The 27,075-nt window shown below is 62.4% G+C and overlaps 1 protein-coding gene across 1 annotated transcript; it reads left to right on the plus strand.

Annotated features, from left to right (window-relative positions):
- The first annotated feature begins 273 nt into the window (after nucleotides 1–273).
- ADGRB2 (adhesion G protein-coupled receptor B2) lies at nucleotides 274–27,075 on the plus strand. The gene is made up of 29 exons (XM_079325924.1): nucleotides 274–393; nucleotides 2,035–2,854; nucleotides 7,081–7,164; nucleotides 8,379–8,543; nucleotides 11,816–11,980; nucleotides 12,054–12,155; nucleotides 12,820–12,926; nucleotides 14,147–14,341; nucleotides 14,436–14,504; nucleotides 15,270–15,378; nucleotides 15,890–16,036; nucleotides 17,116–17,191; nucleotides 17,262–17,364; nucleotides 18,243–18,286; nucleotides 20,388–20,514; nucleotides 20,955–21,058; nucleotides 21,742–21,844; nucleotides 22,076–22,226; nucleotides 22,448–22,517; nucleotides 22,615–22,681; nucleotides 22,795–22,880; nucleotides 24,186–24,357; nucleotides 24,429–24,524; nucleotides 24,654–24,693; nucleotides 24,825–25,483; nucleotides 25,702–25,737; nucleotides 25,989–26,093; nucleotides 26,254–26,307; nucleotides 26,399–27,075. Exons 2-29 carry the CDS (start codon nucleotides 2,050–2,052, stop codon nucleotides 26,591–26,593), a joined length of 4,236 nt encoding a protein of 1,411 aa, XP_079182050.1. The 5' UTR covers nucleotides 274–393; nucleotides 2,035–2,049; the 3' UTR covers nucleotides 26,594–27,075.

Consider the following 27,075-nt stretch of genomic DNA (forward strand, 5'->3'; position numbering starts at 1 on the left):
CGGGATGCGGTCACGGCTGTCGGGGGGTTCATTCGGCACCGAGCGAGGTGGTTTTGGAGGCGGCGGGGGCGATGCCAGCCGGGCTGGGCTCCCCCGAGCCGGAGAGCGCAGGCGGTGACGCTGCAGGGCTCCAGGTCCCCGCAGCGCTGCCGGGTGGGGGGGATGGTGACCCCTCACCCCGCCGGGTGACTCGGTGGCCCAGATGTTAAAGATCTCGGCTCGGGAGGAGGAAATATTTTCACTGCAGCGGCAGCAGCGGCGGCTCCGGCGCTGCAGGGAGCGAGGCTGGTGCCGAGCGAGCTCTGCCAGGCTCGGTTCAGCCCCGGCAGGTTTTTGGGGCTGGGAGGAAGCTTCTCATATCCCAAAACATCTGGATCATGCGTGCCTGGAGAGGTGAGGAGGGGGCTGCCCGGCTGTGTCCAGCCCTGAGCCTTCCAGCGGCCGGCTGGGCAGCGGGAGGGACGGAGGGATGATGGATGGATGGATGGATGGATGGATGGATGGATGGATGGATGGATGGATGGATGGATGGTGGTGCCGGAGCGTCCCTGCTCGCTGCTCCGAGGGAAGCAAGCACCATCTTGTGTCCCTGCCAGGCTGCGGGAGCCCCAGGAGCTCGCTGCAGAGCAGCAGCGTGTCCCTGCCTGACCTCCTCCTCCTCTCCCTCCTCCTCCTCTCCCTCCTCCTCCTCCTCCCCCCCGCCCCGGCTCTCCGGAGCAGCAGAGGGGGCTGCGACTCTCTGGGGGTCCCCAGCTCCTTGGTGCCCGCGGTGCTCCCCGCTCCGGCTGCAGTTGGAATTTGCTTCTTTTGGGTCTCTCCTGTTGCATTTCCTGAGGTCTCCGGCGGGGATTTACTCCCGGAAAATGGGGATTTCTTCTGCCCCACATCCCAGCCCGGTTCTCCTCCACCCCAGCCCCCCTCTCCCGTGCTCCGGAGTGGGGGGAACGCCAGTACCGAGCCCCCCCCGTGCTGCCGGGGCGGCAGGAGCCAGCGCCAGCCTGTTGCATGAGAATCGGGATATTTTTAGCTCTCTAATGTTCCCGGAGTGGCTCCAGCGCAGGCTCGGCCAAGGCTCCGTGTCCCTCCCGGTGAGCCGGGGGATGCCCCAGTATCACCAGCGGTGGTTGGGATTGGGATTTTGCTGTTTGGGGGTGGAGAAGGGCAATCCCCGCTCCGTACCAAGTGCTCGGCATCCCCAGCACACGGCTGGGCGGAGGCGAGCGGCGATCTCAGCGATTTTGGAATCAACCTCTGCCATGGCGTCTGGCCCTGTGGCCACCTCCGGAATGTCCCCCGCTGTCCCCAGGGCTGTCCCCTTGCCACCGCTGCCCCGGGCACAGGCTGAGTGATGCTGACACGTGCGAGGTGGCCTCGGCCTCTGTAGAGCCGCGCTCCGGGCTCACTTAATAAGGCCAGCGCGTGCATTATTTTATTAATGAGGTATTAAAAAGCTATTCATGGTGATGCTCTGCATTCCCAGAGAGGTAGCCGAGAAATCTGTGCTGAGCAGTGACTGCTCACCCTGCGCCCAGCTCTCAGGACAGATGTGGGGACACCAATCTGCTGGGGTGTCACTGTGCACCCCGAGCTGCCAGCCTGTCCCCACACCGAGCTCCAGGGTACCAGAATCACCTCCAAGAGATTTTGTAGCCCTGTCTGGAGTTGTTTGGTGACTCTTTGCCCAGGCTGTGCTGGGCCAACTCGGAGTGGGGGGGTGTGAGCTGAGAGTGGGGGGGATATATGGGGTTGGGTCTCTGCTCTGGTGGTTTTGGGGTGAAGTCCTTGCTCTGTGCTGCACTGACCCCAACCTGGGGACTCATTGGCACAGCAGGGAGTGTCCTGTGACCCTGAGACCCTGGTGGGGATATGGACCAGGCGGGGACATAAACCAGGAGGGACATGAACCGGGAGGGGACTGGGATGTTGCCCCCACACCAGCCGGGCTCAGGGCAGGCTGCTGACCCCCAGCACAACCCCACAGTGACCAAACCTCCTGGTAAACCTCTCTCCACGTGTCCACCCGTCTGTCCGCAGGGCAAATGCCATAGGATGACCGCTGCTGGTCCCCTCTTACTGGCTGTGATATCGTCTGTCCTGTGGCTCACGCGGGGCTTCGACCCGGCTCCCAGCGCCTGCTCCGCCCTGGCCTCCGGCGTCCTCTACGGCTCCTTCTCCCTCAAGGACCTGTTCCCCACCATCTCCTCCGGCTGCTCCTGGACCCTGGAGAACCCTGACCCCACCAAGTACTCGCTCTACCTCCGCTTCAACCGGGAGGAGCAGGTCTGCACCCACTTCTCGCCCATGGTGCTGCCACTCGACCACTACCTGGCCAACTACACCTGCGACCCCCGGGGCGAGGCCAGCCCCGCGCCCACCCGCCAGCACCCGGAGCAGCAGCAGCAGCAGCAGCAGGAGGAGGAGGAGGACGAGGAAGCCGAGCTGGAGCTGTGCGAGGGCACGGGACCCTTCACCTTCCTGCACTTCGACAAGAATTTCGTGCAGCTGTGCCTGGCGGCCGAGCCCGAGGCGGCCCCGCGGCTGCTGGAGCCGCAAGCGCTGGAATTCCGCTTCGTGGAGGTGCTGCTGATCAACAACAACAACTCCAGCCAGTTCACCTGCAGCGTGCTGTGCCGCTGGCTCGAGGAGTGCCTGCAGGCTCCCGGTGCCCGCCGCTGTGGTTTCACCCACGCCGGCTGCAGCTGCCAGGCTGAGAGCCCTCCAACTCCCCGGAGAAACGGCACCCGCCCCCCTCCACACCCCCTGCCCACCCCCGTGCCCCCCGCCCCCGATTGCTGCCCCACCGAGCTGCATTCTGCGAATGCCAACGAGCTCGAGCTGCCCGAGGTGCCGCACGGTGAGTGGGGAGTGGGGATGGACCCCCCAGGGCAGGGCAGGGCAGGGCAGGGCAGGCGGGGCTCGGGTGCTGATGGTGGTGCGGGAATGGGTGGGATCTATGGGGGATGGGGTGGTGAGGATTGTGTGTGGAGCAGGGAATTGTGCACTGGACACTGTGCATGGAGCAGGGGATCCATGGGATGGGTGAATCCTGGGGCTGGAGGATGCCAGTGGGACACAGGGCAAGGAGAAGGGAATTAATGGGATGGATGAATCTTCTCTGAACTCACTCCCGGGGCAGGATGGTGCCAATTTGGCACCGGGCATGGAACAGGGAATCCATGGGATGGATAAATCCTGCCTGAGCACACTCCTTATTGCTGGAAGTTTCCAATGGGACATTGTGCATGGGGCAGGGAATCCATGGGATGGATGAATCCCAGGGCAGAATGGTGCAGCTGGGAACTGGGAATGGAGCAGTGAATTAATGGGATGGATGAATCCCAGGGCAGGATGGTGCAGCTGGGAACTGGGAATGGAGCAGGGAATCTGCAGTGGATGAATCCCAGGGCTGGAAGTGCCAAGTGGGAATTGTGCATGGAGCAGGGAATCCATGGGATGGATGAATCCTGGGACAGGATGGTGCCAGCTGGGCACTGTGCATGGAGCAGGGAATCCATGGGATGGATGAATCCTGGGACAGGATGGTGCCAGCTGGGCATTGTGCATGGAGCAGGGAATCCATGGGATGGATGAATCCTGGGACAGGATGGTGCCATCTGGGCACTGTGCATGGAGCAGGGAATCCATGGGATGGATAAATCCTGCCTGAGCACACTCCTTATTGCTGGAAGTTTCCAACGGGACACCATGCATGGAGCAGGGAACTCACACAAAATTCAAACCCGTGGAGCTGCAGCCCGGGTGGCTCAGCCGTGCTGGGAGCACCACGGTGACCCCAGGGCTGCCAGGGCTGATGCCACGGCTGCTCTGGCCCATTCCCCGCCGCTCCCTGGCCTGGCTCGCCTCCTCCTCGGCACGGGGCAGGAGCGGGAGCCGACTCGCTCTGCCTTGGTGGAGACGTGGAAAACAATTTGCAGGTAAAATGACCCTTTGCCGTGGCAAATTGCCCTTGACTGCTGCAGCCCGGGCGCTTGTTATTCCAGGCAGGGTGTGACGGCCGGGCTGTTAACCAGGCGGAATGAGGCCATTTGCTCGTTCCGGGGCTGTAGGAACGGCGCGGGATAAAGCAGCCGGCACCGGGATCGGGGGCTGTGCTGCCCGTGTCTGTGATACGGGGATTTTGGCACACATCTGGCCAGATGTTCCCTCAGGGTGATGAGCGGGCTGCAGCAATCCCCGACTGGGTCTTTATCTGGCAGATTAGGTGGCGGGGCTGGGCCGGGGGTGTAGAGATAATTTCATTGGGTTTTAGCATTTATTTCAGGAGCTAAATGTCATTACGGGCAGATCCCCCACTAAATCCCAGGTCCGTTACAGCTGCAGGGCTCGAAATCGCCTCATCCCAAGGGGAGCTGCTTGAGCTGATTTTGTTTTATGGGTTTTTTTCCCGTTTTTGTTTTTGTTTTTTTTTTTTTTTTTTTCCCCTCTAAATGCCACTGCCCGTGGGGGATTAAGAGCTTAGCACCAGGGACAGGTGTCACCCCCAAGGTCGGGCTGGCTGACCCTGTGCCCGAGGGGTGACACCTCTGGTGGCTGGGGAGAAATGAGATTGGGGATGGGATGGGAAAATGGGATCCAGGATGGGATGGAGGAACGATCTATTATGGGATGGAAATGTGGGATCTGGGATGGGATGGAGAAATAGGATGCTCCTCCAGGGGATTCAGGATGGGATAAAGAAGTGGGATTCAGGATGGGATGGAGAAAATCGATCTATAATGGGATGGAAAAATGAGATCCAGTATAGGAGGGAGAAGGGAGATCCAGGATGGGGATAGAAAAGCAGGATGCAGGACGGGATGAAAAAGTAAGATCAATGATGGGATGGAAAAGTGGGGTGCAGGATGGGATGGAGAAGCAAGATGCTCCTCCAGGGGATCCAGCATGGGAATGAGAAATGGGATCCAGGATGGGATGGAGAAATAGGATCCGGGAGGGAATGGAGAAATGGGATCCACGATGGGACAGAAAAGCAGGATCCAGGATGGGATGAAAAAGTGGGATGTGGAACGGGAATAGAGATGGGGATGCTCCTCCAGTGGATCCAGGATAGGATGGAGAAGCAGGATGCTCCTCCAGGGGCTCGAGGATGGGATGGAACAGCAGGAAGCTCCTCCAGGGGCTCCAGCAGCTCCCCAGGGTGTCTCGGTGGGGTTGTTTCCCCCGATCCCGGCACAGGGCGCTGCCCAGGGGTGTCCCTGCAGCGCTGGCAGCGCTCAGCGCCACATCCCGCCTCTCCTTCTGCCGCGGCCGCTGCGCGAACTCCGGCTCCTTCTCCAAATTACATTTGACATTCAATTAGAGGCTGGAGCGCCCGGGGGGGTTCAGTGTTATTGCGGTGCCACCCCTCGTGCCACACCGCTGCCACCGCCCCCCCTCCGGGTGTCACCGCGCCGAGCCCGCAGCACAGAGCGCCCTTCATGCGGCGGGGGGGAGGGGTCTTGGGCTCCCACCTGGCCTCCCCCCCGCCCCCCGGGGCGGAGAATGGTCGCCTTTCAGGGCGACGGTGGCACACAGGGCCGGGGGGCTGAATGGCGCCTGTGAGCCGAGGCTTGGCGGGCGCCCAGCGCTGATCTCAGCGGCTCCTCCGCCGCAGCGACGTGGGGCTGGCACCGGCCCAGAGCCGCCCCAGGCGCTGACCCCGGGGTCCCCCCGCCCGCGTCATCCCCGCCCTGGGGGGTCTCCCGGAGCGGAAACCGGGCTGTGGGCACGTGGGTGGAAAGTGTGGATGGGTTGGAGTTTTGTGGGGTTGGCGTTGGGTGCGTTCAACCCCGCTGCTCCAGGCTTTAAAGACCCCCAAAAGGATGATCCCCACCCTCTTTTTGAGGACCTCCAGGTGACTCTGCTGTGTTGAGTTCAAATTTTGGGTTTCCCTCACCCCAAACGCAGCTCAGAAACCAACCCCCAGCGAGGTGCTGCTGGCACAAGGGCTCAACCAGCCCTGGGATTCACCAAAAGAAGACCCCAGATGTCCCCAAAATCGCCTCCTACCCTTACACCCCCAGCTGTGCACCCCAGGGTGCTGGGGGACCCCCGGGCAGGGCGGGGTTGGCTGCAGCCTCCAGGCAGTGACAGCCGAGGATTTAGTGCTCTCTGAAGGAAATTGAATTTGGTGTCTCTGTCGAACACAGCCAGCGAGAACGCCCTCATATATCCTCGGGATTTATGGTTTTCCCCGTGCTCCTGCTGTGCCGTGTGTAATTCTGCTGCTCCCGGGGAGGGGGGATGGCCCTGTGGGGAATTCAGGCCCCACAAAACCCCCCAGTGTCCCTGGGTCCCTCCTGTGTCTCCCATTCCACCGGGAATTCCATGGTGTGGAATGTCCCACATTCCAAAGATAGGACTTGATGGTGCCAGCAGGTTGGGTTACCCTGATTTGAGGCAAAACTCGGCAAATTTGGGGTTTTATTGACAGCACAGCCAGTGGCAGAGCAGGCTGTGTTCCCCATCTGGGGCTGGCTGTCCCTGCTCCATGTCCCAACAGGAGCCACCAAAACCCCCTGCCAGTGCCAGTGTCCCCGTGCCACCTCCCCTGCACCCCTTGGGGACATCATTGTGTTTGACTGGCAGTTCAATGAGGCGCCTGTGCCACCACAGCACAGATTTGGGGACAAGAGTCCCTCTGGAGGACGGGGGGGGGTGTGGGGGTGGCTGAGGGATGCATCCCCCACCCAGCCCTGCACATGCCAGTTAATTTCACGCCAAGTGCTCTTGATGGATCACTTGTTATTTTTGGTGAGCCGAGCCATAAATTTGTGCCACCTCACTGCAGGGAGCTGAGCAGTGGGGATGGGGGAGCACCTCCACCTGGCATGGTGGGGACACGGGCACCCTGCCTGCTCCAGAGACGTGCCACCCCGGGCTGGGGTCCAGCTGCCACCCCTGGGACTTTTTTAGGGTGACACAGTTTGGGGTGGCTGAGAGTGTGCTCAACCAGGGCTTGCACTCAGGGGTGCTCAGCATCCCTGTAACCCCCTGAAATGTCCTGTGCTGCCCTGCCCCTGTCCCCAGCCCTGTCCCCTGTCCCCTGCCCGTTCTCATTTAGGCCTTTCTCTCTTCTAGGCAATGCAGTCGAGGAGAACCAGAAGGTGAAGACCCAGTGGCCACGGTCAGCAGATGAACCCGGGGTCTACATGGCCCAGACAGGTACCAGGAGCAGGCAGGGGGACACTGGTGACACCAGGCTAGTGCACCTGGGGTGACAGAGATGGAGAGACTCCCTTTAGCTTCCTGCCCACGCACTGGCTTAATTTGCTCCATTTATATATTTTTTCCTCTGCGCTTTCCTCCGAGGGTTGTAAAGCAAAGAAAAAAAAAAAGAAAAAAAAGAAAAAAAATCTATTAATTGTTTCGTTCAAATGTATTTATTTGGCAAATCCATCTGGGTAATTTGAGCGTGCTGCTCCCCCCTCCTCAGCCTCCCTGATTTATGGTCGGAGGGCTCGGAGGAGAGCGGGAGATGGATGAGCCCCGGCTCTGCTCCATGTGCCTGGCGTGCAGAATTCCAGAATTCCCGGCCACACTCGGCTGCTCACGGGGGCTCTGCCCCACTGGGAGCTCCTGGGTGACCCCAGCGATGACCCTGTGTGACACAGAGCACGTTGTCACCGCCGCGGGTGACACGGAGCACATCGTGCCTGTCTCCAGGACAAACGGTCCCCTTTGGAGCCCTCCCCCATTTCTCCCGGTTTAATTGAAATGGATGGGCTCTGCTGCTGGGCGGGCCGGGAGCCTCAGGGGCATCATCAGCCTTAATGGGAGCCGCGGGCTGGAAATGTCAGCGATGGGGTGGGGACAGGGGGGCGTGGAGGGCTGCCCGTGCTGATACTGCCCACTGCCCACTGCCCACACCGTCCATGCTAATCACCCTGCCTGTGCTGCCCACTGCCCACTGCCCCTGCTGCCCATGCTGATCATCCTGCCCACGCTACTCACTGCTCATCCTGCCCACCCTGCCCACCCAGCTCACCCTGTCCATGCTGCCCACCCTTCCCACCCTGCCCACCCTGCCTGCATCACCATCACCTCCCAGGATGGATCCTGTCCCTTACCCCAGCTGCCATCCCGTGCCCCAATCCCTTCTCCAGCTCTGCCTGCTGCTAAGCCCAGTGACACCCTCAGTGCCACCCGTGTCACCCACACCCTATCATCCTTCTCCGTGTCACCCACGCCTCATCCTCACCCCTGTCACCCACACGATCCTATCCTCCTCCATGTCACCCACCCTCATCTTCACCCCTGTCACCCCCACCCTGTCATCCTCCTCCGTGTCACCCACCCCTCATCCTGCCCACTCCCTGCCCCGATCGCGGGGCGTGTCCCTTGTCCCCGCGGGCTCTCAGGCTGCCTGTCTCCCCCAGGGGACCCTGCGGCGGAGGAGTGGTCGCAGTGGAGCGTGTGCTCCCTGACGTGCGGCCAGGGCTCCCAGGTGCGGACGCGCTCCTGCGTCTCCTCTCCCTACGGGACGCTGTGCAGCGGGCTGCTCCGGGAGACCCGCACCTGCAACAACAGCGCCACCTGCCCAGGTACGGGGGACACTGGTGACACCACTGGGGACACTGGTGACACTGGAGACACCACCGGCTCCCCGCAGGGCTGAGCAGCTGGGTGGGGACACGTTGCTGGGACATCTCTTGGGTGTCCTCGGGGTGGATGAGAAGGGTGGTTTGGCGCGGTTCTGGTGCTCACCCTGCTCTGGGATGCTCCCAGTGCTGTTGGCATCCTCCATCCTCTCTTGGGAAACCACAAGGGAGGTGTCTGGAATGGGTGCTCTGCCAGCAGGGCTGCTGATGGGGATTTGGCTCGGGGGCTCCATCCTCTGCCAGCTGTGGGCTCCTCCTGGATGGATGCTCCTGAGGTTTTGTGCTGAGCCTGGGGGATTTGGAGCCCGGCATTCCGAGGGGTTTTTGGGGCTGAGCTGCTCGGTGCTGCTCGGCAGGTGACAGGCAGGTGACAGGAGGGATGCTGAGGGTCACCTGTCTGTCCGTGCTGCTGTCCGTGCGTCTCGTGTGGGAATCAGAGCGACCTCAGGGTGCCACGGTGACAGCCACACTGCCCTGTCCCACCCTGGCCTGTTCCAAGGGATTTTCACCTCTGGGACACCCAGTGTCCACTCCCCTCCCTATCTGGGGGTGCAGCCCTGTCCTGGCACCCCGAGGCCATTGAGGTGGAGCATTAGGATGGCCCCAATCCTTTCCTGGGAGCGCTGATCTCCCGTGGCTCAGAGCAGACCGTGCTCAATGTGCTGACACAGACTGGGGTGACCCGTGTGTGCTTTGGGGGGAACATGCGCCGCCAGTGCCGGGACCCCAAAAGAGAGGCTGGGACAGCACGGGGGGCGTGGCAGCGGCGCCGCTGCCAGCTCAGGGGTTTGGGACAATGACAGAGGAGGAGGCGGCTGGAGCTCCGGGCTGTGCTGTGTTGCAAATCCCAGTGTGTGGCTGATGTGGTCCCCGCGGAGCCTGTGCTCGGTGACCTGCGGGAGCGGGGCCAGGATCTGGGGGCGGCCTCACGGCGCCGGGGGGTGGCTGGCGAGGGCCCCGAGCTGCCGGCCAAGCCCTGCAATATCGCGATATGCCCCGGTCGGTACCTCCCTCTCCCCGCGCTCCTCCTTCCCGCCGGGAATGGCAGGAGGCGGTGCCGGGAGGGTCGTGCTCTTGGTGCTGCCAGGGGGAGCTGGGACAGCAGGTGTGGCACTGGGTGCGCCGTGCTGTCCCCCCTGGAAATCCAAAATCAGTGCTGCTGGCTGTGCCAGGGTCTCCAGACCCGACCACAGAGGATGTGGCTCCTTCCCTCCCCATCTGCTGTGTGTGGCACTGGGGTGGCACAGGGACGTTGTGGGGCAGGGAGGTGACAAAGGGGGTCACCTGCAGGGTCTGTTTGCACACAGGTGTCAGTGCCACATCTGTCCTTTCCTCCTGCGTGCCAGGAGTGGCTGTGGTGGTGGCTGTGGGGTTTTTATGGTGATGAGCAGGGTTGCTGTGTCTTGGATGGTGTCCCCATGGGGACACCATGTCACACTGAGCAGGGAAGGGCAGGAGCTGCTCCTGCAGCAGCTCTGGCAGGGACGTGGCACCATGGCACAGCTTTGGCCATGGCCAAGAGCCTGTGGAGCCTTGAGGTTGCCAGGGCACCATGCCAGTGATGCTGGGTTTGGTTGGAAGTGATGCCAGTGGTGCTGGACTTGGCCAGAAATGATAATAGGAATCTTGGATTTGGCTGGAAGTGTCACCAGGGATTCTGGGTTTGGTTGGAAGCGATGCCAGAGATGCCGGATTTGGTTGGAAAGGGATGCTGGAGCTTCTGCATTTGGCAGGACCAATGCCAGAGATGCTGGGTTTGGCCAGAAGTGACACCAGGGATTCTGAGTTTGGTTGGAAGTGATGCTGGAGCTTCTGGATTCGGCAGGACTGATACCAGGGATTCTGGATTTGATTGGAAAGTGGTGCTGGAGTTTCTAGACTTGGCAGGACCAATGCTAGAGATGCTGGGTTTGGCCAGAAACGACACCAGGGATTCTTGATTTGGTTGGAAATGACACCAGGTATTCTGGATTTGGTTGGAAGTGACACCAGGTATTCTGGATTTGGATGGAAATGACACCAGGTATTCTGGATTTGGTTGGAAGTGACACCAGGTATTCTGGATTTGGTTGGAAGTGATATCAGGGATTCTGGATTTGATTGGAAGCGACACCAGGCATTCTGGATTTGGTTGGAAGTGACACCAGCTATTCTGGATTTGGTTGGAAGTGATATCAGGGATTCTGGATTTGGTAGGACTGAAGCCAGGGATGCTGGATTTGGTTGGAAAGCAATGCTGGAGTTTCTAGATTTGCCAGAGATGCTGGATTCGGTTGGAAGCGACGCCAAAGATTCCAGAAATACCAAACGCAGGTCCCCACTCTGAGCGTGTCCCTCGTGTCACAGCCACCACGGGGCCAGTCCCAGCGACAACCCCCATTCCCACCTGGCACATCCACAGGCTGGACCCGTTGGCCGGCGCGGGTCAGGAGCAGCGGTGGGAGCTGACGCCGCTCTCCTTGTCCCCGCAGTGGAAGGGCAGTGGCTGGAGTGGGGCGCCTGGAGCCGCTGCTCCGTCACCTGCGCCAACGGCACCCAGCAGCGGACGCGCAGGTGCAGCGTCTCTGCCCACGGCTGGGCCGAGTGCCGCGGGGCCCACGCCGACGCCCGGGAGTGCTCCAACCCCACCTGTCCCAGTAAGGCCCCGCGCGCTTCGGGGGTTTTGGGGAGCGGGGGGACGCCGGCGGCGGCACCCGGAGCGCTGCAGGGAAGGAGCCTGAGGGTGATGCCAGGATCACCGGGCACGGCTCAGCTGGAGGAGATGGGGGTTGGCGCTGTCCTCGTGTTGGGGTGCGTTGGGGACCCGTCGGTGACAGGTGGCTGCGGGTGTTGCCGTGCTTTGGGCGAGCATGAGGGACATCTCACGTGTGCACATGGGACACAGGATGGACAGGATCGTGTCCTTCCATCCTGTCCTGCCATCCTGTCCTGCCATCCCGTCCTTCCAGCCTCTCCCTGCTCTGTGGGAGAGGTCACGGCATCGGTGGCAGCCGCGGAGGGAGGTGGCGGCTGTGCCGTGGTGCCCGTGGATGGTGGCAGGGAATGAGTGGCATCTGCACCGGGATGCCAATCTGCTCGGAAAGAGATTTCCATCACCCACCCACGGATCTCACACCCCGCGGGGTTTCGGCTCACAGCGCACGCGGGGGGCAGCGCCGATGGTGACACTGTCCATATGCAGAGCCAGGTGTCCCACAGTGTCCCCATCCTCACAGCAGACAGCAAATGGGGTCCCTGGAACCACTGGAGCCTCTGCTCCAAGACCTGTGACACCGGCTGGCAGCGGCGCTTCCGCATGTGCGAGGGCACGGGCATGCAGGGCTACCCCTGCGAGGGCACTGGCGAGGAGGTGAAGACCTGCAACGAGAAGAAGTGCCCAGGTAAGGGGTACCCCCCACCCCAGCGCCCCTCACCCCACACCTGGGCAGTGCTGATCCCCCCTTTCCCCCCCAGCTTACCACGAGATGTGCAAGGATGAGTACGTGATGCTGATGACCTGGAAGAAAACGGCTGCCGGGGAGATCATCTACAACAAATGTCCCCCCAATGCTACAGGTGACACTGGGTGTCCCCAGGGCTGAAGTAGGGCAGGGTGGGTGGTTTTGGGGTCGAGCACCTCAAAACCTCAGGGGCAGTGGGTGGCATGAGGGAAAACTGGCCCAAAGCCCTTTGACCTGGAGCAGAGTAGGGTGAGTGGCATTTGGGTTGAGCCACCTCAAAGCCCCAGGGAGAGAGGGTGGCACTGGGGTCAGGCACCCCCAAATTCCAGGGGCAGAGGGTGGCATTGGGGTCAGGAACCCCTAAATCCCCCTGGCTTTGGAGCACAGCAGGGGCTGGTGGGGTTGAGCCACCCAAAATCCTTAGGGACAAAGGGTGACACTGGAATTAAGCCACCTGGAACAAGGCAGGAGGTGTTGGGTGGCATTGGGGTCAAGCACCCCCAGACTCCAGGGACACAGGGTGACACTGGAGTCAAACACCCCCAAACCCCAGGGACAGAGGGGGTCATTGGGGTTGAGCCACCTGGAGCAGGACAATGAGTGGTGACAATGGGTGGCATTTGGGTTCAGCCACCCCTAATCCCCAGGGACAGAGGGTGGCACTGGGGTCAAGCACCCCTAAATCCCCTGCCCCTGGAGCTGTGCAGGGAGCTGTGGGTGGCACTGGTGTGCCAGGAAGGGGTTCCAGTGCCAGCCCCAATCCCAAATCTCCATCACAGGGACTGCCAGCCGCCGGTGCCTGCTGAGCCCCCACGGCGTCGCCTACTGGGGTGTGCCCAGCTTCGCCCGCTGCGTCTCCCACGAGTACAGATACTTGCATCTCTCAGTAGGTGCCCGCTCTGGCACGGCCCCTTCTGTCCCCTGTCCCTGTCCCCGGGGCTCTGTCCCATCCCTGGCACCCCAAGAGCCGTCTCACCTCTCTGGCGTGGGGAAACTGAGGCAAGGCTCGCTGGGTGGGCTGGGAAAGGGGATCCCATTCAGGCTGTGCCCGTGGGAAATGGTTTTGGGGATGGGAAGGTTCCCTCAGATCCCTGTGGGGTGGAAGTAGGGATCCCATCCCTGAGCTGGTGGGGGGTTCTGGTTGGAGTTGTGTTCTTGTGTGTTTGGGAAAAGGCTTTTGGGATGGGGATGGTGCCCCCTGACCCCTGTGAATGTCCCCAGATTGCCCTGCATGTCCTCAAACCCCTGTGAATGCCCCCAAACCCCTGTGAATGTCCCCAGACCTCTGTGAATGTCCCCAGACCACCCTGCATGTCCTCAAAACCCTGTGAATGTCCCCAGACCACCCTGGATGTCCCCAAACCCCATGGACATCCCCAAACCCCTGTGAATGTCCCCAAACCCCTGTGAATGTCCCCAGACCACCCTGCATGTCCTCAAAACCCTGTGAATGTCCCCAGACCACCCTGGATGTCCCCAAACCCCATGGACATCCCCAAACCCCATGGATGTCCCCAAACCCCTGTGAATGTCCCCAGATCACCCTGCATGTCCTCAAAACCCTGTGAATGTCCCCAGACCACCCTGGATGTCCCCAAACCCCTGTGAATGTCCCCAAACCCCATGGATGTCCCCAGAGACCACCCTGCATGTCCTCAAACCCCTGTGAATGTCCCCAGACCACCCTGGATGTCCCCAAACCACTGTGAATGTCTCCAAACCCCTGTGAATGTCCCCAGACCACCCTGCATGTCCTCAAAACCCTGTGAATGTCCCCAAACCCCATGGATGTCCCCAAACCCCTGTGAATGTCCCCAAACCCCTGTGAATGTCCCCAGACCACCCTGCATGTCCTCAAAACCCTGTGAATGTCCCCAGACCACCCTGCATGTCCCCAAACCCCTGTGAATGTCCCCAGACCACCCTGGATGTCCCCAAACCCCTCTGGACTCCCTCACCCCTCACATCCCCCATCTGCCTTAATTACCTTAACTACCACAATTATCTCCGCATTGTCCCCGGGGCTCTGGGGACAATAAGGGACACTCAGCACTGCTGGGGGGTGGTGGCAGCGGAGTGACGCCAATGTCCCCACCCCTGTACCAGCTGCGGGAGCACCTGGCCAAGGGCCAGCGGGTGCTGGCGGGGGAGGGAATGTCGCAGGTGGTGCGGAGCCTGCTGGAGCTCATGGCCCGCAAGACCTACTACAGCGGGGACCTGCTCTTCTCCGTGGACATCCTGCGCAACGTCACCGACACCTTCAAGAGGGCCACCTACATCCCGTCCTCCGAGGATGTGCAGGTAGCAGGCAGGGGGGACAAAGCCAGGGTCCCCTTCGCGGGGAGGTGGCGGTGGCTCGGTCGGTGCCCAGCCCCGCTGAGCCCCGTCCCCGCAGCGCTTCTTCCAGGTGGTGAGCTACATGGTGGATGCGGAGAACCGGGACAAGTGGGAGGATGCTCAGCAGGTGAGTGCTGTGGAAACAGGTGGGGGGGTTCTTTCTGACCCCCAGGTGCTCTATAGGCACCAAACTCGGGAGATCTGTAGGTTCCTACTCTGAGCTCTTGGCTCCTACTTGTTGGGTAATTCTCTAAATAAGCAAAGCAGCTGATAGTTAAAAAGGTTATTTATTACAAAGCACATCAGTCTTACAAAGCAACAACAGTGGCAAGCAATGGCAAAAGCAGCAGCAATAAGTAAATGGCCAGAAGCCAGAATGGCTAAAGGCAACAATTGCTAAAAGCACCAACTCTCCCAATACAAACTCTTATATAGGATTTTTCCAACAAGCTAAGATGCAAATTTGGACCACCACTCCTATTACAATTCCAGTTTCTTAGCACACCAGGTTATGTAGAACTACACATACATTCTATAGTGTTCTATCTAAGAAATGTAACAATATTCTTACTATAACTCTATCATGTCTAAGTCCTGTCTACAACTGTGGGCTTGGAGCTTTTCCTGAGGATATCAGTGTGTTTCAACCTTCACCAGAACACTCACTGCTGCTGTGGCATTTGAAACCTTTTACTCACTAAAAGCATCAGAACTCACCCTAAAACTTATTCAATCCCTGCACTCTGATTTCTGTCTGAAGAATTCAGAGAGACCCCTGACTCACTGACTCCAATAGAGTGGCACGCAGGGGGAGGGTGGGTGGTGGCAGCTGGGATGTCCCCACCACGGAGGTGTCCCCAGAGCGGTGACACATCCCCGGGGGCGGTTCCAGGTCTCTCCCGGCTCCGTGCACCTGATGAAGGTGGTGGAGGATTTCATCCACCTGGTGGGGAACGCGCTGAAAGCTTTCCAGAGCTCCCTGATCGTCACCGACAACCTGGGTGAGCTGCGGGGCAGGGTGGGGACAGGAGGGGACACAGGAGTGGGGCAGAGTGGGGACAAGAGGGGACAGAGCAGCGCAGGGTGGGGACAGGAGGGGACGCAGGAGCAGGGCAGGGTGGGGACAGGAGGGGACAGAGCTGCGGGGCAGGGTGGGGACATGAAGAGAGAGCAGCAGGGCAGGGTGGGGATATGAGGGGACAGAGCTGCGGGGCAGGGTGGGGACATGAAGAGAGAGCAGCAGCGCAGGGTGGGGACAGGAGGGGACAGAGCTGCGGGGCAGGGTGGGGACATGAGGGGACACAGGAGCAGGGCAGGGTGGGGACAAGAGGGGACAAAGCAGCGCAGGGTGGGGACAGGAGGGCACAGAGCTGCGGGGCAGGGTGGGGACATGAGGGGACACAGGAGCAGGGCAGGGTGGGGACAGGAGGGCACAGAGCTGCGGGGCAGGGCACAGAGCTGCGGGGCAGGGTGGGGACACAGGAGCGGGAGGTCACAGCGGTGTCCCGACAGTGACCAGCATCCAGCGCGAGCCCGTGAGCGCCGTGTCGAGTGACATCAACTTCCCCATGAAGGGGCGGCGGGGGATGAAGGACTGGGCCCGCAGCTCCGAGGACAAGCTCTTCATCCCCAGGGAGGTGCTGAGCCTCGCCTCGGCCGGTGAGAGGGGGCACCCAGCTGTGTGCACAGCTGGAGGGGCTGCACATCTGGAGGGGTGCGAGCGTGCCTGAGTGTTCCTGGAGTGCCTGGGACAGTGCATGGGTGTGCGGGGCTGCACATCTGGAACTCTGTGTGTGTGTGTGAGAATGAGCCTGCACATCTGGAACTGTGTGTGTGTGTGTGAGAGCCTGTACATCTGGAACTCTGTGTATGTGTGTGTGTGAGAGTCTGCACATCTGGAACTGTGTCTGTGTGTGTGTGAGAGCCTGCACATCTGGAACTCTTGTGTATGTGTGTGTGTGTGAGTCTGCACATCTGGAACTCTGTGTGTGTGTGTGTGTGTGTGTGAGAGAGAGAGCCTGCACATCTGGAACTGTGCACATGTGTGTGTGAGCCTGCACATCTGGAACTGTGCACATGTGTGTGTGAGCCTGCACATCTGGAACTGTGCACATGTGTGTGTGTGTCTGAGCAAGCCTGCACACCTGGAACTGTGTATGTGTGTGTGAGACTGCACATCTGGAACTGGGCTTGTGTCTTTGAGCCTGCATATCTGGAGGTGTTGTGAGTGCACGTCTGGGAGCGGGCAGGTGTGTGCACAGGTGTTAACGTGCATGTGTGAGTGCACATCTGGATGCGAACGTGTGAGCGAGCCTGCACATCTGGATGTGAACGTATGACTGAGCCTGCACATCTGGAACTGTGCGTGAGTGTGAGAGACTGCACATCTGGAACTCTGTGTGTGTGTGACTGAGCCTGCACATCTGGAACTGTGCGTGAGTGTGAGAGACTGCACATCTGGAACTCTGTGTGTGCGCGTGAGCCTGCACATCTGGCAGTGCCTGGGTGTGCGCACACGCGACTGTGCACATCTGGAGGCGCTGCACGGGCGCGCACATCTGGTGCAGCTGTGAGCTCACACCTGGCTCCCATTCCCACCCACCCACACACGTGAGCGGCATCCCCGGGCGTGTCCAGGTGACCACGCCCTCTCGGGGGCCGGCGCACATCTGGGCGCACATCTGGGCGCCCCGCGCGTCCCCTCCCGCGCGTCACCGGGCGCCTGGCTCTCCCCGCAGAAGCCGAGGAGTCGTCGCACTTTGTCATCGGGGCGGTGCTGTACCGCACGCTGGGGCTCATCCTGCCCCCGCCCAGGTGAGTGGCCCCGCCCGCGGTGTCCCCTGCTGTCCCCGGGCCTGTCACAGCCCCGTGTCCCTTCCCTCAGGAGCCCCCTGGCTGTCACCTCCAAGGTGCTGACGGTGACCGTGCGCCCGCCCACCCGGCCCGCGGAGCCGCTCGTGCTGGTGGAGCTGTCCCACATCATCAACGTGAGTGTCCCCTCCCCTGGCACGGGAATGTCCCTTCCTGTGTCACTGTGTCCCCTCTGACATCGGGAATGTCCCTTCCCGTGTCACCAGTGTGAGTGTCCCCTCCCCTGGCACCAGGAATGTCCCTTCCTGTGTCACCTGTGTGTGTCCCCTCCCCTGGCACCGGGAATGTCCCTTCCTGTGTCACTGTGTCCCCTCTGATATCGGGAATGTCCCTTCCCGTGTCACCAGTGTGAGTGTCCCCTCCCCTGGCACCAGGAATGTCCCTTCCTGTGTCACCTGTGTGTGTCCCCTCCTCTGGCACCAGTGTGTGTCTCCTTCCATGACATCAATGTTAGTGTCCCCCTCCATTGTCACCGATGTGTGTCCCCCTCCCAACGTCACCAGCCTTTGTCCCCCTCTCCACTCCGTGATTGTTCATGTACCTCATCAGCACTGAAAGTGTCCCCCTCCCACATTGTCATTGTGTCACCTGCTCTGTCATCCACACAAGTGTCCCTTGTCCCACACTGTCATTGTGTCACCCGCTGTGTCATCCACACAAGTGTCCCCTGTCCCACATTGTCATTGTGAGTGTCCCCTCCCACAGTGTGGCCCTTCCTCATCATCAACCCTCCTGTGTCATCGCCACCACGAGTGTCCCCTTCCCCTCCCACCCCATGGATGTGTCACCCTCCTGTCCCCTCCCTGTGTCACCCCCTCAGCCCCACGTGGGTCCCTGTCACCTGCAGGCACCGAGAGCTGGGCAGTTCCCGTTTGTGGCACGGTGCCTGTGCCCACAGGGGACAGGCCAGCCCTGGGATGTCCCCAAGGGCCACATCTCCTTGCGGGGTGGGGGCAGGGCTGGGGAGGGCTCTAACCTGTCCCTGTGTCCGCAGGGCACGTCCCACCCGCAGTGTGTCACCTGGGACTACTCGAGGATGTGAGTGAGGGGCGGGGACACTGGGACATGGGGACATGGGGACACGGGGACATGGGAACACTGGGACATGGGGACACAGGGAGACAAGGACACAGGGACATGGGGACATGGGGACACGGGGACACGGGGACACGGGGACACGGGGAGACAAGGACACAGGGACATGGGGACACAGGGACACGGGAACATGGGGACACAGGGACATGGGGACACGGGGACATGGGGACACGGGGAGACAAGGACACAGGGACATGGGGACATGGGGACATGGGGACAAGGGGAGACAGGGACATGGGGACATGGGAAGACAAGGACACAGGGACATGGGGACACAGGGACATGGGGACATGGGGACACAGGGACATAGGGTGGGGCGGGCAGTGCAGGGGAGGCTGCTGGGAGGGAGGGGAGCAAGGATGGGGAACAGGGATGGGAACAGGGATGGGAATAGGAATGGAAAGGGGGTGGGAGAAGGGATGGGAGAGCAGGGATGGGAGCAGGAAAGGGGAAACGTGTGGGAACAGGGATTAGAACAGGGATGGGAGAACAGGGATGAGAGCAGGAGTGGGAGAGCAGGGATGGGAACAGGGATGGGAAGGATGGGAATAGGGACTGGAGCAGGGGTGGAGCAGGCATGGGGGAACAGGGATGGGAACAGAGGCAGGAGCAGGGATGGGAGCAGGGAAGGGGGAACAGGGATGGGGGAACAGGAATGGGAATAGGGATGGGAACAGGGAAGGGAACAAGGAAAGGAACAGGGATGGGAACAGGGAAGGGAACAAGGAAGGGAACAGGGATGGGAAGGATGGGAATAGGGATGGGAAGAATGGGAATAGGGATGGGAACAGGGACAGGAGCAGGTATGGGAACAAGGATGGAAACAGGGAAGGGAATAGGGAAGGGAACAGGGATGGGAACAAGGTAGGGAACAGGAAGGGGGAACAGGGAAGGGAAAGGAAGGGAACAGGGATGGGATTAGGGATGGGAACAGGGGTGGGACCGTGGTTTCCAGCCCAGCCCCAGCAGCTCCCGCGGGATCGATGTGGCCCCGGAGCCGCGGGGCCGCCCGCGCCAGGCTGCCAGATGTGATTTGTTAGGGCTGGCAGGAATGAGGGAAAGTAGGGCAGGCAGGGGGGGTGGGCAGCGCTGCGGGGTGGGGGAGGGCGCTGCCAGCCCCCCTGCCCAGGTAGCCGCGGGTGCGCCACGCTTCGGGGTCACTGGTTCCTGTTCATCCCCCAAACTGGTGCTGGCTGTGATGAGCAGGGCAGGTCAGCCCGGTGCTGGGGACAGTCCCCAGCTGTCCCACAGACCCAGTTGCCGGTTTTCCAGATGTGCTGGGAGCTGTGGTGGCTCTCCCTGAGCATGGCAGGGTCACCCCTCTCTCTGCTGCCTCACCCGGGGGGGGTCCCCATGACAGGAGGGGTCCCTTTAACAGGAGGGGGTCCCCATGATGGAGAAATCCCTTTAACAGGATGAGTCCCCATAAAAGGAGGATTTCCCATGGTGGATAGATCCTTTCTAAGAGGAGAGGTCTCCATGACAAAAGGGTCCCCATTACAGAAGGGTCCCCATAAAAGGAGGGGTTCCCATGGTGGAGAAGTCCCTTTAACAGGAAGGGTCTCCATGGCAGGAGCGTTCCCAAGGGCAGGAGGGATCCCCATAAAAGGAGGAGTTCCCATGGTGGACAAATCCTTTCTAACAGGAGAGGTTCCCATGACAGAAGGGTCCCCAAAGCAGAGGGATCCCTAAAGCAGAGGGGTCCCCATAATGGGGGCTCCCCATGGTGAGAGGGAATGATCACCCCCCTGGCAGGGGACACAGGTGCCAGGGGGCTCTTGGGGCCGTCCCTGCCTGTCCTGCCACTGCCCCCCCAAACCCCCAAACCCGTGTGGGATGATCAATCCCACATCCTTCCCCCTGCACCGCTCCCAGCAGGATCACCCCAGGGCAGGGACACCTTCACCCCCTCCTCCCCCAGCTCGGGGGGGGGTGGTTCCCCTGGCAGTGCCCGGGCAGGAAAGGGTTAACAGCGGAGAGGCGCGAGGGGCTGCGCGTTTGATCGTTTCAAATTGCTCTGCCTCGTTCTCTGCTCATTAATCAGGGATGCTGGCTTGGGAAACTGGGACACGGAGAGCTGCCAAACCCTGGAGACCCTCCCGGCGCACACCAAATGCCAGTGCCGCCAGCTCGCCACCTTCGCCGTGCTCGCCCAGCTGCCCAAAGACCTGGTAGGGGACAGCGAGGGGACAGGCTGGGGACACGGGGGGTGGGTGGGGTGACCCCCGGGCTGAGCGTGGGGGGGCTCTGAGGGGTGGGCAGGGAGCGTTTCCTGCTAGGACAGGGTGGGCACTGGAGGGTGGGGGTGTCCAACACAGACAGGGGAGGGGTCTCAGCACCCCCAGGACCCCCCAGCACCCCTAGAACCCCCCAGAACCCCCAGCAGGGTGGGTTTGCGCGGGCATGGCCCCCAGGAGGGGAGGGGGCAGCCCTGGCCCCCCACTCCATTGTGTCCCCATGTTGGGAGGAAGGGACCACCACTGTCACCAACCCCGTTGTAGCACACAGGGGTCTCCAGTGAGGGGGTGGAGGGTTCAGAGGGGACAGAGGTCTGGCAGGGAGCAGTGTGGGAGGGGTCTGGGCTCAGCCTGTCCCCCCGGTGTCCCCCCAGGCCATGGACCCCTCGGGGACACCGTCGGTGCCACTGATGATCGGCTGTGCCGTGTCCTGCATGGCCCTGCTGACCCTGCTGGTGATCTACGCCGCCTTCTGGAGGTGACCCGAGGCCACCTGGGCACCTGGGGGGCACCTGGGGCCTGGGGCCGTGTGGGGAGGGGGTGACAAAGGGGGACACAGCACCGAGGAAGGCTCAGCAGCAATGGGATTAGTGGGAATGGAAAATGTGGGTGGGAGGAAAAGCCTGGGATGGCTCAGGGCAGTGCCCACCCTGTGGTGGCATGGGGCAGGGGACAGGGGCAGGGACAGGGACAGGGAAAACAACAGGGACAGGGACGGGGATAAGGACAGGGTAAAGAACAGGGACAAGGGACAGGGAAAACAACAGGGACAGGAACAGGGACAAGGGACAGGGACGGGGATAAGGACAGGGAAAACAACAGGGACAGGGACAGGGAGAGGGACAACGACATGGACAGGGACACAGGGACAGGGACACATGGACAGGGACAAGGGACAGGGACAGGGACAGGGACAATGACAGGGTCAAGGGAAAGGGACAAGGGACAGGGGGCAGGGACAAGAGACGGACAGGGATAAGGACAGGGAAAACAACAGGGACAAGGGACAGGGACAATGACAGGGACAAGGGACAAGGGACAAGGGACAAGGGACAAGGGCCAAAGAACAAGGGACAAGGGACAGGGACAGGGAAAACAACAGGGACAATGACAGGGACAGGGAGAGGTTGGTCCCCCGGCCCCACGCTGCTCCTGCCGCAGGTTCATCAAGTCGGAGCGCTCCATCATCCTGCTCAACTTCTGCGTCTCCATCCTGGCTTCCAACATCCTCATCCTCGTGGGCCAGTCCCAGATGCTCAGCAAGGTGGGTGCCACCCCCCTGCCACCCCCCTGCCACCCTCTCTGGGGTGCCAGGCCGCTCGCCTCGTCCCCTGCTGGCTCCCAGCAGCAGATTGGATTTGGATTAACTCGATCCCGGGATTAAATCCTCTGTGTGCCGGTGGCTTTGACACAAACCTCGCCGTGGGCGTGGCCGTTTAACCTCTGCTCTGCCGGGCACGTGTCCCCCTGATGTCCCCGTGTCCCCACCCTGCAGGGCGTGTGCACCATGACCGCCGCCTTCCTCCACTTCTTCTTCCTCTCGTCCTTCTGCTGGGTGCTGACCGAGGCCTGGCAGTCCTACCTGGCGGTGATCGGCCGGATCCGGACACGCCTGGTCAGGAAGCGCTTCCTGTGCTTGGGATGGGGTAAGATCCCGGCCTGGCTGAGAGGGAGGCGCCCCTCTCCCATCCCTGCTGCCCCCCAGGCTCATCAGAGGGGAAACTGAGGCACGGTGGAGGAAAGCAGAGCCAGCTTGTGGCACCTTCAGGTCACGGGGAGCTGTCAGAGGAGCCCCGGGGGGCTGGCACAGGTTGTGGGGACAATGCCACCTCCCTCCAGCTCCTCCAGCCTCCTGTCCCCTCCCCAGGGTTGCCAGCCCTCGTGGTCGCCGTCTCCGTCGGCTTCACGCGGACCAAAGGCTACGGGACAGCGAGCTAGTACGTGGGGACAGGGGACAGGGGACACGGGGGCTGCTGCGGGAGCCGGGCACGGCCCCAGGGCTGTCCCCTGACGTGCCACCCACGGTCCCTGCAGCTGCTGGCTCTCACTGGAGGGCGGTTTGCTCTACGCCTTCGTGGGACCCGCTGCTGTCATCGTGCTGGTGAGTCGCCCCCCGAGAGCCTTGGACCCCCCAAAACCCACCCGGGGGGGAGTGAGGGGGCTGCTGCCGCGGGCAGGGGGGTCTGTGCCAGCCCTGAGCCCCCCCTCCCGCAGGTGAACATGCTGGTGGGCATCATCGTCTTCAACAAGCTCATGTCCCGAGATGGCATTTCAGATAAGTCCAAAAAGCAGCGAGCTGGGTAAGTGCCCTGCGCCCCGCGGGGGGTCCCTGGGGCTGCCCCCGCCCCCCGCGCCCTGCCGGGGGTTGGGAATGGGGGGGGCCCTGACAGCGGGGTGAGGGTGGGGCAGGTTTCACCACACCAGCGGGCGCTGGGGGCCAAGCCTGGGGGGAGCACAGCCCCTAGTTGGGGCAGAATCTGGGGGGCAGCCACCCTCGGGGGAAGGGGGGTCCGCAGATCGCATCCCCCCTCTCCGTGCCCGCCCCCTCCCCTGCCGCTTGGCCACCCCCTCGCCATTAACAGCTGCCGCCCCCGACTAACCCGGCGCTCTCTCTCTCTCTCTCTTTCTTCTCCTTCTCCTCCCATTCGCTTCTTGCCTGTGTCCGTCCATCCATCCCTCCACCCATCTGTCCATCCATCTGTCCATCCCCTCCCCGCCGTCCTGCCTTGCTCCCCCCACCCCTTCCCCGTGCCTGCATCCCCCCACCCCCGGTCCTGGCCCGGTCCTGGCCGCGGGGCGCCGGGGGGGCGGTGGGCTCGTAGCTCCGAGCCCCCCCCGTGCGGCAGCCTGCTGCTGAAATGCACCAAGTGCGGCGTGGTGTCCAGCGCGGCCATGACCTCCGCCACCGCCAGCAGTGCCATGTTAGTGCCCGTCCCGCGCCCGCCGCGCCCCCCGCCCCGAGCACAGCGCCGGGGGAGGGGCTCTGGGCGTCTCCCCGAGGGGGTTGAGGGGTGGGCTGGGGGTCCCCGAGGGGAAGGAAGGGCGATGCTGTGTGCTCGGGGCGGGGTGTCCCATCACGTCTGCATGGCATGGCTTCCCATGGCAGGTCACCTCATTGCTGGGGTTGGGGGGGTTTTTCTGGCCTGGGGGTGTGGGGGTGTCACCGGGACCCTCTTCTCGGTGTGTGAGCTCCAGAGGCTGCCCAAGTTGCTCCTCACGGGGGTTTAGTCACAACAGAGGCAGCCCCAAAATCCACTGCTAAAAAAAAAGGAGAAAAAAGAAAATATCCCCTCTCTGCTGTTCTGGTGGCCGATGGCAGTGGCCCCGTGTCCCCTCCCCCAGCACCCTGTGGCTGTGTGGGGACAGCGACACACCTGGGGGAGGGGGCTGCAGCCCACAGGTGTCCCCAAATCTCAGTCCCAGCCAGCGCCGGCTTGGGGACCCCGAGGAAGAGGGGACAGCTGGGTGACACAGCCCCGGCCATGCTCGCTGGGGGGGCTCGGGGGGGCTGCTGCGGGGGAGGGGGGCGGTGCTCGGGGGGAGGGGCTGTCCCGGCACTCCCCCAGCCCCGCGGGCTCACCCGGGCCCCTCTCTCCCTGCGCCAGGGCATCGCTGTGGAGCTCCTGCGTGGTCCTGCCTCTGCTGGCGCTGACCTGGATGTCGGCCGTGCTCGCCATGACCGACCGGCGCTCCATCCTCTTCCAGGTCCTTTTCGCCGTCTTCAACTCCGTCCAGGGCTTCGTCATCATCACCGTGCACGGCTTCCTGCGCCGAGAGGTGGGGAGGCGCCGGAGGGGCGCCGGGGGCCAGCCCTGGCCGCGGGGCCGTGACCGGCTCTGTCCCCGCAGGTCCAGGACGTGGTCAAGTGTCAGATGGGGGGGTGCAGGAGCGAGGAGAATGAAAACTCGCCCGACTCCTGCAAGAACGGGCAGGTGCAGATCCTGGTGAGTGGGTCCCCCCCTGGAGACCCCGCTGCTGCCCGTGCCGGCCGTGCTGCTTCATTTCCCCGTCTCTCTCCCTCTCTTTCTCTCCTCTCTCTTGTCGCTCTCTCCCCTCTTTCTGGATTTTTATAGACAGATTTTGAAAAGGACGTTGACCTGGCGTGTCAGACAGGTGAGCTCTGCTCTGTTGTCACCGTGCCACACCTGCCAGGGACGGGCAGCACGAGCCAGGGGGTGTCCCTCGTGTCCCCCCACCGTCTGTGGGACCCTCAGGGCTGGTCTGACCCCACCCCCTCCCCACAGTGCTGTTCAAAGAGGTGAACACCTGCAACCCCGCCACCATCACGGGCACCTTGTCCCGCATTTCCCTGGATGGGGACGAAGACCCCAAGCTCAACACGACCTCGGAGAGCGGCCTGGGCTTCTCCAGCCTGCCCGGGAACATCCCCCCCACCAGCATCCTGGTTCAGGTGCCCAAGATGACACCCAACGTGGTGGCGGGGCTGACGGAGCTGGGCGAGCCGCCGGCGCAGCAGCTCAGCCTGGAGGCGCCGGGTCCCGTTTACCTGTGCACGGAGAGCAGCCTGCGGCCGCTGGAATACGGCTGGATCCGGGCCCCGGAGCCCCCCCGGGAGAGCGATTACATGATGCTGCCCCGCCGCAGCGGCAGCCTCAAGCCCTTCCCCCGGGACGAGGGGACGCTGGGCGGTGCCGCGGAGGAGGCGGTGCCCGGCGGGACGGGACGCCCGGCGGCAGAAGGGGATGCCTACCCCGGTTTTGTGGCCGTGGATCACGTCAATGTGAACCTGAACCAGCCCTACGCCACGGTGAAGGCTCCCTACGGGCTCCAGTTCAAGCAGCATCCCACGGTGAGGCAGATCCTGGCCTCGGAGCTGTCGGAGCGCAGCCGCACCATGCCCCGCACCGTGCCCGGCTCGGCCATGAAAGTGGGGTCCCTGGAGGTGAGCGGGGGGCTGGGGTGGGGGGTGTGTGCCAGGACACGAGTGCACGTGGATTGCATGGATTTCCCCCCTGCTGTCCCTCCGTGTCCCCAGCCGGGCATGGACTGGGGCTGGCATGAGCCCCTAAAGCCTGATTCGCCCTCATCCCGGACCTGCAAAGACCTTTTTCCCTTTTCTTCTCCGTCTCCTCCCCCTGCTCCTGCCTGTCCCCCTGCCAGAGGAAGAGGTTGCGGTACTCTGACCTGGACTTCGAGGTAAGTCCTGCCATGGAGGTGTCACCAGTGCCATTGTAAGGGACTGATCCAGTTTGTCCCCACTCCCTTTACCCCTCCAGCACTTCTGGGGGGTTTAGACCAGGCAGTAACAAGCGTTGGCTCTGGATTAAAACACGGATGATGAGCGTGGAGTGGGCTCTGCTGCTTGTCAGGGATGGGGACAGGGACAGGGACAGGGACAGGGACAGCAGGCAGTGCCGATGGCCACAGGCTCTGCTCTGCCCCCGCAGAAGGTGATGCACACACGGAAACGCCACTCCGAGCTCTACCACGAGCTCAACCAGAAATTCCACACGCTGGACCGGTACCGGGCTCCATCCACCGGCTCCTCCAAGGTGAGGTCCTGGAGGTCCCATCCTGCCCTGCTCTGAATCTTTTACCTCCTCCTGCATGGAATGTGGCACCCCGGGGGGATTGGGGACACACCGAGGGGATTGGGGACACCCCGAGGGGATTGGGGACACCCCGGGGCTGAGCGTTGGGGTTTTTCCGCAGCGAGAAAAGCGATGGAGCGTCTCATCGGGTGGCGGGGACAAGAACACGGGCAACGTAAGTTCCTAAAACCCCCTCTGGGGGTTGTCCCCTCCCATCCTGGAGGTGGCTGGAGGTGGGACAGCCACAGCTGCCCGTCCCCCCGCAGGATGTGCCCGGCCCCGAGGAGCAGCGGCCGAAGGCTCCGGCAGCACCGCCCAAGCCGTGGAGCACATTCAAGGCGATGACACTGGGCTCGCTGCCCAGCGCGCATCGGGAGCGGCTGGAGCTGTGCCGGGCAGACTGGGACAGCCCCTGCGCCGGCCTGGACGCGGCCGATGGCGACTTCCAGACGGAGGTGTGAGCCCCGCGCCCATCGCCGCCGCCTCCGCCCCGTGCGTGGCCCCGGAGCCGCCGCGCCGCGTTTGCTCCGTGTTTTGGGGGTGGGGAGGGGGGTCCCTGCCTGGCCGGAGCTGTTCCCCCACCCCCGGGAGAGCCGCTGCCCACTCGTCCTCCTCCTGCCACCCCCTGGGCGCGGGTGTGGAGGGGACCCGCGCCATCCCCCCTTCCCCAAAATGCTCACCCACGCTCACGCCTGCACCCTCCCCCGGGGCAGGACCGGCCCTCAGTCGAGGCCCTCAGACCTTTGTTCTTTTCTACCGGGATGTTTCTTCACGCCGTGCACCGTGTGCACGCGAGCGGCCGTCCCCCGGGACCTCCCCCCCTCCCCAAAAAACCCCGGGACCCCCGCGGCCGCCCCCTCCCAGCCCTCCCCACCGTCCCCACCCCACGGGGCAGGTGCTGTCGTTGTTGGAAATAAAAGTTCACTCTCTGTGGTGCCGTGGG

This window comes from Erithacus rubecula, assembly GCF_903797595.1.
Source record: "Erithacus rubecula genome assembly, chromosome: 23".
Lineage (NCBI taxonomy): Eukaryota > Metazoa > Chordata > Aves > Passeriformes > Muscicapidae > Erithacus > Erithacus rubecula.